Source organism: Scylla paramamosain, chromosome 37 (genome assembly GCF_035594125.1).
Source record: "Scylla paramamosain isolate STU-SP2022 chromosome 37, ASM3559412v1, whole genome shotgun sequence".
In the NCBI taxonomy this organism is placed as follows: Eukaryota; Metazoa; Arthropoda; class Malacostraca; order Decapoda; family Portunidae; genus Scylla; species Scylla paramamosain.
This window is the reverse complement of record NC_087187.1, coordinates 110001-120000: the sequence shown is the minus strand read 5'-3', so window position 1 is coordinate 120000 and position 10000 is coordinate 110001. Positions and strand designations below refer to the sequence as shown.

General features: G+C 41.6%; 2 protein-coding genes across 2 annotated transcripts in view; one reads left to right on the top strand and one right to left on the bottom strand.

The window, feature by feature from the left end:
• LOC135091237 (NADP-dependent malic enzyme-like) overlaps positions 1-10000 on the bottom strand; it is a 38948-nt gene that overhangs the window by 27254 nt on the left and 1694 nt on the right.
• Positions 1-10000, top strand: part of LOC135091239 (uncharacterized) — a 16270-nt gene that overhangs the window by 5955 nt on the left and 315 nt on the right. Inside the window, exon 2 of the mRNA XM_063988690.1 lies at positions 9433-10000. This exon is cut by the window's right edge and continues 315 nt beyond it. Within this exon, the coding sequence (XP_063844760.1) occupies positions 9433-9884 (452 nt within the window). The 3' untranslated portion in view covers positions 9885-10000. The remainder of the gene's footprint in view (positions 1-9432) is intronic.

Below are 10000 nucleotides of genomic sequence, written 5' to 3'. Positions count from 1 at the left end.
GTCTCGTGAGCTTCACCCCTCCCCGCCCCCCTCTCTCTCTCTCTCTCTCTCTCTCTCTCTCTCTCTCTCTCTCTCTCTCTCTCTCCCAAACTCATAAGGAAATCCCTAATCAGATCCTGTTTCACAATGACTTCCACTGTTACTACTACTACTACTACTACTACTATTACCAAAAGAGACAACGGGAGAGAGAGAGAGAGAGAGAGAGAGAGAGAGAGAGAGAGAGAGAGAGAGAGAGAGAGAGAGAGAGAGAGAGAGAGAGAGAGATTATCTGTAGTATATACACAAAATAAGAACAATGATTACAGTACAAAGAAATTATTTATAAAAAAAATAATAAAATAAAAAAACGAACTAGATTCAATTGTAAAAATATTACACACACACACACACACACACACACACACACACACACACACACACATACCTACTGATAACAAACATACAAATTAACAGATAAGCTCAAATCACATCAGCTGAATCATCCCGTATCATCACCTTTACACATCACTACACATTTATTTACAGCTACGAGAAGGCACCAATTGACTAACATCGTACCTTGGCTATAAATGACGTACAGCACATGTGTTATCGTATCTTAGGGGCAATTATCGTACTCTTATTTTCCGTGACTAAAATCTAACGCACTACACTTTGCTTCCCCTACAAACTATCATACCTTTAACGTAAATAACGTACCTTTACCTTACTACTTAATCACCTTAATCAATTACTCAAAGAAAATATTACTCTGTCCTTTACTTTCAAAAACAGTTGTAACTTTAAAGGATTCTAATTACTCCCTCACCTAATTAATTTCGTATTCCTACCTGCTGCTTCTTGCTAATCCCAATTAACCTGTTTGTATTGAAATGTTCACCTGCTACCTGCTTTATATTCACCTGTAAGAAAAAAATACATATTAAACTATTTACAATATCTTAACATTTGTCTGTTTTATTTTTCTTCCTCTATCTATCTGTGTCTCTCTCTCTCTCTATCTCTCTTTATTTCTTCTCTTCTTTTTCTATATTTTATTTCACTGTCTCTTCTATCTGTCTGTTCCTCCATTTATTTATTTATCTATTTCTTCCACATCATTTTTTTTTCTTCTCGTTGTTTTGAAAATATTTAGCGGTTACTTTTTATTATTTTTTTCTAAGTTTCTCTTCGTCTGGTAAACAACAACCTGAATCAAGTAATTAACAGTCTCTCTCTCTCTCTCTCTCTCTCTCTCTCTCTCTCTCTCTCTCTCTCTCTCTCTCTCTCTCTCTCTCTCTCTCTCTCTCTTTCGTTACCTGTTCTAACCTGATTGAAAATAAAATAGTTGTATGATTTATTTAACTATATTGCTGGGGATTTCTTACGTGTTTTGAACCTAAATATACATCTAATTATCTTCTGTAATATTACATCATCGGAAATAATCATAGTTTTCTCTTTCTTCTGATTGGTATGGTTGGCTTTGTATAAACAACAACAACAACAACAACAACAACACTACCTGCAATTTTCACCTGCAAATCTAACCCCCCCCACACACACACACACACTTACCAAAACAGCGAAGTCTTTAAACACACACACACACACACACACACACACACACACACACACACACACACACACAGAATAAGAATATAACGTTGAGACCAGCGGGTGAGGGAGTAACCAAGCGTATGTATCTTTCTAAACACGAACAAATTTACAAGTATTTCACAATATATTCTTCCACCACCACCACCACCACTAAGGCAAGGGGTGTAGGTGGGGGGCCGGCTCACACCGGTACACACTGCTACATAGTAATACACTTTGCTACACCGTCACACACGCTGGTACACACACACACACACATACAGACTCAAATTTCAAAGATGTTAACCCACACACCACCGCTCACTGACTGAAAGGGGCGCTACCCACACCTCTTCTTCCCTCTGTCCGGCCACCTCTCTCTCTCTCTCTCTCTCTCTCTCTCTCTCTCTCTCTCTCTCTCTCTCTCTCTCTCTCTCTCTCTCTCTCTCTCGACATGCGCGCGTGTGTGTGTGTGTGTGTGTGTGTGTGTGTGTGTGTGTAAATACGTGTCAGTTTTTGTTGCCAGGTACATGAGAGAGAGAGAGAGAGAGAGAGAGAGAGAGAGAGAGAGAGAGAGAGAGAGAGAGAGAGAGATTTATAAGTTAAGAGTGAAACGTTTAGAGCTTTCAGGCACACTCTTATGCTTCAGTTCTTGGCAAAAACACGGCAATCAGTGAAAACCTGAGCTGGGCAGAAAACTTGTTAACTAACCATTGTACTCCCCACAGGCTTCGCTCTCTCACCATGACCATTTTCAAAGGCCACAGGAATCATTAGCCGGGTTCTCACGCCTGTTTCTCCCGTTCATAATGTGGAAATAACTTTAATCTGTCACTGGAACCATAGAAACACCCTTAAAAGAACCAGTGTCACTCCACCACGACTATTTTCCAAGGCCACAAAAATCATTAGCCAAGTTTTCACACCTGTTTCTTCTGTTTGTAATGTAGAAATCCTGTTAATCTGTCACTGGAACTGTAAAATAAAAAAAAATGTAACTTCCACTGAACTTACCACTCTCATTAACATCATCTTTTCCACCTTTCATTCTCCACCTCCTCCTCTTCCTCCTTTTCGTTATGGTTCTACAGCCCCAATAAAACAGGAAGAGAGAGAGAGAGAGAGAGAGAGAGAGAGAGAGAGAGAGAGAGAGAGAGAGAGAGAGAGAGAGAGAGAGAGAGAGAGAGAGAGAGAGAGAGAGAGAGAGAGAGAGAGAGAGAGAGAGAGAGAGAGAGAGAGAGAGAGAGAGAGAGAGAGAGAGAGAGAGAGAGAGAGAGAGAGAGAGAGAGAGAGAGAGAGAGAAAAGGAAAAGTGACGTGAAACAGATAAAGAGATTGCCTCACCTTATCTCTCTCTCTCTCTCTCTCTCTCTCTCTCTCTCTCTCTCTCTCTCTCTCTCTCTCTCTCTCTCTCTCTCTCTCTCCCATTATGTCCCTCCTCGTTTTCTTTTTATTCTAATCCCATTGTCTTTTCTCCTCCTCCTCCTCCTCCTCCTCCTTTCCTTTCTATTTTTTTTCTCACTTGCTCATTGTCATCCTCCCCTTTATCCCTCCTCCTCCTCCTTCTCCTCCTCCTCCTTTTAGTCCTTCATCTTCTTTCCTACTTTCTCTCTCCCTACATATCACTGTTCTTCTTTTCTTCCTTTTTTTATATATTTGAACTTAAAAAATATAAAAGAAGAAAATAAGAAGAAAAAGAAGAAGACGTAACTTACGTAGCAACAACAACAACAACAACAACAACAACAACAACAACAACAATGGGGAAAAATGTACCAAGATTCTTACTATGTATGCAACACACACACACACACACACACACACACACACACACACACACACACACACACACACACACACACCATGCATCTTTAAAAGCCCTTCTTATTCCTCTTCCTCCCACTCCCTCTCAACAGCCAAGAGAGAGAGAGAGAGAGAGAGAGAGAGAGAGAGAGAGAGAGAGAGAGAGAGAGAGAGAGAGAGAGAGAGAGAGAGAGAGGGAGAGGGAGTGACGCAATCTGGGGATGAGAATGAAAACTCTCTCTCTCTCTCTCTCTCTCTCTCTCTCTCTCTCTCTCTCTCTCTCTCTCTCTCTCACACACACACACACACACACACAACCTGTTGATATCAAACACTACTCTCCCCACTCTCGCTCTCCTCTCCCAGCCTCTCCCCGCCCACAACACGATGCAGCATCCCACCCACTTCTGTCCCTCCGCTAACCCTCACCCCATCCCCACCTACAATTCCAAGATTCCCACTCCTCATTCCCACCCACCATAGATCTAAATTTCTATCGATATTCTCATTCAGCTGAACATTGCACTGTATTCTGTAACGTGTGAGTCTTCATTCCTATAGTTAAGATGTTGCAGTGGAAGTTGTTGGGGGTTTTCAAGACTGTTTTTTTTTTTTCTTAAGATTCTAGTGACAGTTTAACAAGGATTCTGCACATTTATCCTGTTGTAGTGGAGGATATTTGTGTTTTTGAAGTGTAATTTCTTAATTCTAACGATCATTTGCTCAAAAGGAAGTTATTGAAATTCAGCAGGTTCGAAGGGGAGTTACTAGGATTTTCAAGGGTATTTCCGTGATGCGCGTGAGTTTAACAGGAATTCCAAACTATCAGTGGGGAAAACACAACAGAAAATCCAGTCATCACCTCTGCCACCTCGAAAAATTGTGGTGTTGAGAGAGACCAAAGCACTTCATAATATAGGGACTGCACTTCTTCACCACCACCACCACCACCACTACCACCACTAGATAAACGCTTCTTTGTAACGTCATTACCACCACCACTGCCTCACGGGTGGTGGTGCGGTGGTGCTGACATTGGGTAGGGTAATAATGACAGATTATATAGTACAATGAAGAGATGATAGTGGTGGTGGTGGTGGTGGCAGCAGTGTTGTTGTTGTAGGTGTTGGTGCTGGTGTTGATGATGGTAGTAGTGGAATAATAAAAGTAGTAGTAGTAGTAGTAGTAGTAGTAGTAGTAGTAGTAGTAGTAGCAGTAGCAGCAATAGTACAACCAGTGATAGAAACTGTTGATAACACTAATGGTGGTAATGGCAGCAGTGGTGATATCTGGCTTTGCATTGCGTGGCCATGACTTTGTCCAACCACCACCACCGCCACCACCACCACCACCACCCCCACCACCACGGTAATGATGAAGGGCGCGGGTTGCCAGCTGAGTTTGGCAGGGCGGCAGACACCTCAGGAATGCACGGCACCTTCTGCGTCGCCTACAGGTCACGAGACGGCCAGGGGAGAGAGAGAGAGAGAGAGAGAGAGAGAGAGAGAGAGAGAGAGAGAGAGAGAGAGAGAGAGAGAGAGAGAGGTTGTTTAGTATCCTGTCTCTACTTGTGTATTCTAATCTCTCTCTCTCTCTCTCTCTCTCTCTCTCTCTCTCTCTCTCTCTCTCTCTCTCTCTCTCTCTCTCTCTCTCTCGTGACCTCCTTCACCATCTTCCTCCCCTAGGCCGACCCGATCAATACTGCTCCATGATGTCACCACCACCACCACCACCACCACCACCACTGACATCACTACTACTGCTACTGCTACTATTATTGTTATTATTAGTAGTACTTGTCCAATGCCACCATCACTATTACTACTACTATTACTACTACTACTGCTGTTATTACTGCTACTACTACTTTCACCATTATCACCACCACCACCACCACCAACAACATATAAAACGAGAAAACATTTCAAAGCAAGGAAACGTGTGTGTGTGTGTGTGTGTGTGTGTGTGTGTGTGTGTGTGTGTGTGTGTGTGTGTGTGTGTGTGTGTGTGTGTGTGTGTGTGAATGAAAGTTTCTGAAAAAAAACATTAAAAATAAATAAACCGAAGAATTTCCCACGATCTCTCTCTCTCTCTCTCTCTCTCTCTCTCTCTCTCTCTCTCTCTCTCTCTCTCTCTCTCTCTCTCTCTCTCTCTCTCTCAGACAAATTTTTTTCTTCCCTGCTTAACCTGGCCTGAGAGAGAGAGAGAGAGAGAGAGAGAGAGAGAGAGAGAGAGAGAGAGAGAGAGAGAGAGAGAGAGAGTCAGCTGTATCAATCATGTTAATCATCTCTCTCTCTCTCTCTCTCTCTCTCTCTCTCTCTCTCTCTCTCTCTCTCTCTCTCTCTCTCTCTCTCTCTCTCTCTCACTCTCTCATAACTGATAGCCCACATATAAACATGTTGCGCAAAAAATATATGAAGATAACAGCGCATTGACTTTTCCTGACTGAAAAATAAAATAAATAAATGAATAATTAAATAATATGACACTGCCAGATAACATCAGACACATATAATTAATACCTTGCCTAGTAAAATTAACGTATTAGACTTTGATGAAGATTAACTAAAGAAACAGATAGTAAATTAAGATAAAATCTTAATCAAAGAAATGGGAGAATAACAATAAGAATAGATTAATAAAAGTAAAAAAAATAAAGATAATTAAATGACAAAATACGAATGATTATGAAGAAAATATTAAACAAAACGATATTATACCCAAGAAATACATTAAAGAATAAGAATGCTGAGAATAGTGAGAGAGAGAGAGAGAGAGAGAGAGAGAGAGAGAGAGAGAGAGAGAGAGAGAGAGAGAGAGAGAGAGAAAGAACCAGTTTGAGGAAAACCAGAAAGGTTACGAGAGAGAGAGAGAGAGAGAGAGAGAGAGAGAGAGAGAGAGAGAGAGAGAGCACTAAGGAAAAAAATTCAGTTCATCCCACCCACTCGAAAGGTTAAGAGAGAATCTGAGTGAGTGGCAAGCAATGTCGACTGTAAAAACTACAGCAACATTTATTTAACTGACACATTTTCACATTAACACACTGGTTCTGCATGCGAAAGCCACGAACCAGTGTAAATAGACGAAAACGGCGCGGGAACAACAACTTAAGAAAGAGAGGGAAAAAAAAAGAGGAAAAAAAATACTAAGAATAACCCTTTCTGGCGACTTCTGAGGTATGTGAGAGAACGAGGAGGAGGAGGAGGAGGAGGGAAATCAGCTGAGAGAGGAAGCCGGCGTGGAAAGAGAGGAAAGGGGGGGGTGGAGAGAGGGAGGGCCGGAATGCATGGAGAGTAGAGAGATGGAGAGGGGAGAGAGATAAACAAAGCATAGCGGAGTGCATGAATGTGGATAGGGTTAATATTAATGCGTAGTGGAAAAGTGGACAGTCATAAATAAAATCTAACTTAGAAATGAAAAAAAAAGTAGATGAACTCATAAAATCCAAGTTAACACGGATTAGAAAATAAAATAAAATGAATATATGAATAGATGAAAGACGGAAAAAAAAGTGAGTAACGAAATACTTTTTTAGATCAATATTCCTGTATTGCACGCCAACAGAATGTAGAAAGTATATAGAGAGAACAGGAATACAGATTAGCATTGCATCACCACCAATACAGTCACTTCTTGCATTACAATACATGGTTCCTCTCCCTCTGCCCCTCTGGCTATGCTCTCTTGCCAATAGTTTTCAAAGGCCGTGTTCTTGAGAGTGTTTCTCCTCTTGATAATGTAGAAATATAATTAATTTATCACTAGAATCATAAAAAAAAAACACCACTGAAAATACGTGTCACTTGAACTAGAGCCTTTTGAAAGTATCGGAGATTTGGGGCAGAAGTGTTTCAAAATATGGTCCTTCTCTCTCTCATCTGCCACAGAAACACACTCCCACACCCACCTTAAGCTAAAACACGGGAAAATGTGCGATGAGTCAACTTACAGGGCCGCTCTGGGTGTTACGGCGAACATAACTGGGAGTGCAGATAAGTGGAAAAACACTATTTGTGAAGGTTTTATAGAGGAGAATGACTGACGCTTCTCCTCTGCTGCGAGTCGCCGGGTTGTGAAGGTGGTGTCGTCTGCTGCTCAACTCCCCGCGCAGGCGCCTGCTACACCTGAAAATCTTCCACAACTCCTCTTTTCTCACCCTTGCAATGGTCTCTCGACGCCTTACAATATTTGATAACTCCTCCTATCATTCCTTAATCAATGCAGCAGTGGGTGTTGATTTTGTTTAGGGATAGGTGGGGAGTGTATGGGAGGGTATTATTGAGAAGCCGATCACCGTCTGTGTGTGTGTGTGTGTGTGTGTGAGACTCGTCACAAGTAAGGCACCATCAGAAAAGCAGGTTATTAATAGACTGTAACACTTATTTCTCCTCATAGGTAGTAATAATATTATCTAGGCTCCTTACCTCTCGTTCATTGACACGTTAAAGATAAGATTCTCTCTCTCTCTCTCTCTCTCTCTCTCTCTCTCTCTCTCTCTCTCTCTCTCTCTCTCTCTCTCTCTCTCTCTCTCTCTCTCTCTCTATATATATATATATATATATATATATATATATATATATATATATATATATATATATATATATATATATATATATATATATATATATATATACTTATTTATTTTCTATTTATTTATTTATTTATTTTGTTTATTTATTTTTATTTATTTGTTTTATTTATTTATTTATTTTTATTTACTTATTTTTTATTTATATATATATATTTTTTTTGCTGGGTGAGGATGTCGCTCATGGAAGAAATTAAAACACCCGTTTTTTCTGAGTCACCTCCTCCTAATACTCATTCATAATCGCTAATTTCTCACTCAAACACATTAATCAATTCACTCAGTCTTCACTAAACAGACAGAAAACTCATATTTCTCACCATCCCGGAAATCCCCCTGAGAAAAAGGAAGATTTTTGTGTGTGTGTGTGTGTGTGTGTGTGAATTACCATCTACTAATATTCATTTCATCGTTCATTGCTCACTCAGACACATGAATTAAATCACTCATCCTTCACTAAGCCGATAGAAAACTTATATTTCCCTCGGCGTGAGCGCTGGGAAATCCCCCAAAGAGAGAGAGAGAGAGAGAGAGAGAGAGAGAGAGAGAGAGAGAGAGAGAGAGAGAGACAGAGTTTCACGCAAGCGCTCAAGTTTCCTGTTAAATTTCCATTCCTCCTCTGCCCAGTCTTACTTTTCCTATCTTGCTTCCTTCTCTTCCTACTTCCTTGCCCCGCTGGGTTGCTGTTCTTACCCGCACTGTGTTTCTTGGTGTTGAATGAAGATTTGGGTGAAGGATAGTGGTGTTTGGGGGTATATTGGTAGTGAATTATGACAAGGTTTAGGTAGATACTCGTAGACATGCGGTGTTGCGTGTGTGTGTGTGTGTGTGTGTGTGGGTGTGTGCGCGCGGTGTTGTGTGTGGTCAGCTGTACAGTTACGTTCATTGATTATTGTTTGATGTGTGTGTGTTTAAGGATGACGCAGCCTTGGTGCTGTTGCTGCTATTACTATTATTACTACTACTACCACTACTGCTACTACTACTGCTACTAACATTCCCATCACAAATCCAACACTACTCAGATTAGTGGAAGTTATTTGTTTTTATGTCACATGATATATTTTGAGAAAGGTAGTCAGGCTATTGACCTAATTAGAAGACAGCAGTATAAAAATTGATATTTAAAAATAAGTTAGTCAATAAGTAAACATAATAAAATAAAAACTGAACGACAAATAGTGAGAAATATATGACTATTATTACTGAAAGAATGAAATGACTAGAAGGTAGTAATGGAAAACTTAATGTATGAAGAAAACAAATAATAACGACAGTAAGCCAGATAAATGAATGAATAAATAAGAAAATAAATAAATGCAATAAAATAAAGAAAACTGAGCTGCACGTAAGAGATCCTTTACTATACCAAAAAGAATGTGACTTATTACAACACTCCCACAGGTAAGATCCGCAACAGTACTGAAAGGAATACGTGACTAATTACAACCCTTTCCGCAGGTGAGATGCCCCGGAACCACCGCGCCCAAAGTGGCCTCGCCTGTCTTGCTACAAGCGGACCTGTCGTGCACGCCCCTAGTGGACAGCTCGGAGGAGGAGGGGCATGGATTTGGTACTCTTTGACACGCGGGTGGACTACGAGACGACCCGCTCCCGCTCTCACACGACCCTCAGCGCTTCGCCACGCCTCCAGGACCTGCGGCAGGGAGCTCCTAGAGGCGTGCGAGAGGGAGGGCGAGCCGGCGCACACTTGCTATGAAATGGACGTTGAATTGGAGTCCCCACATGCAGGTGAAGAACAAGGGAGTGAGAAATTGCGTCTCGGGAGTCACCAGGACCTCCAAGCGCCGCGGTACCCCAGGAAGTCTTCCGTCAGTACTATGTTCAGGGCCCTCAAGTGCATCGAAGGGGAAGAACTGGCGCAGGAGGACGTGGCAATCGATGCCCCTTGAAGTACCCCGCCTCCCGCGCCCCACTCACCGCCCTCCGTCAGGGTACGCCTCTCTCACCCGGGGAACTATCGACTACTGAACTTTGCTATACTGAGGGTGTGTCTCTCCTGTAGATA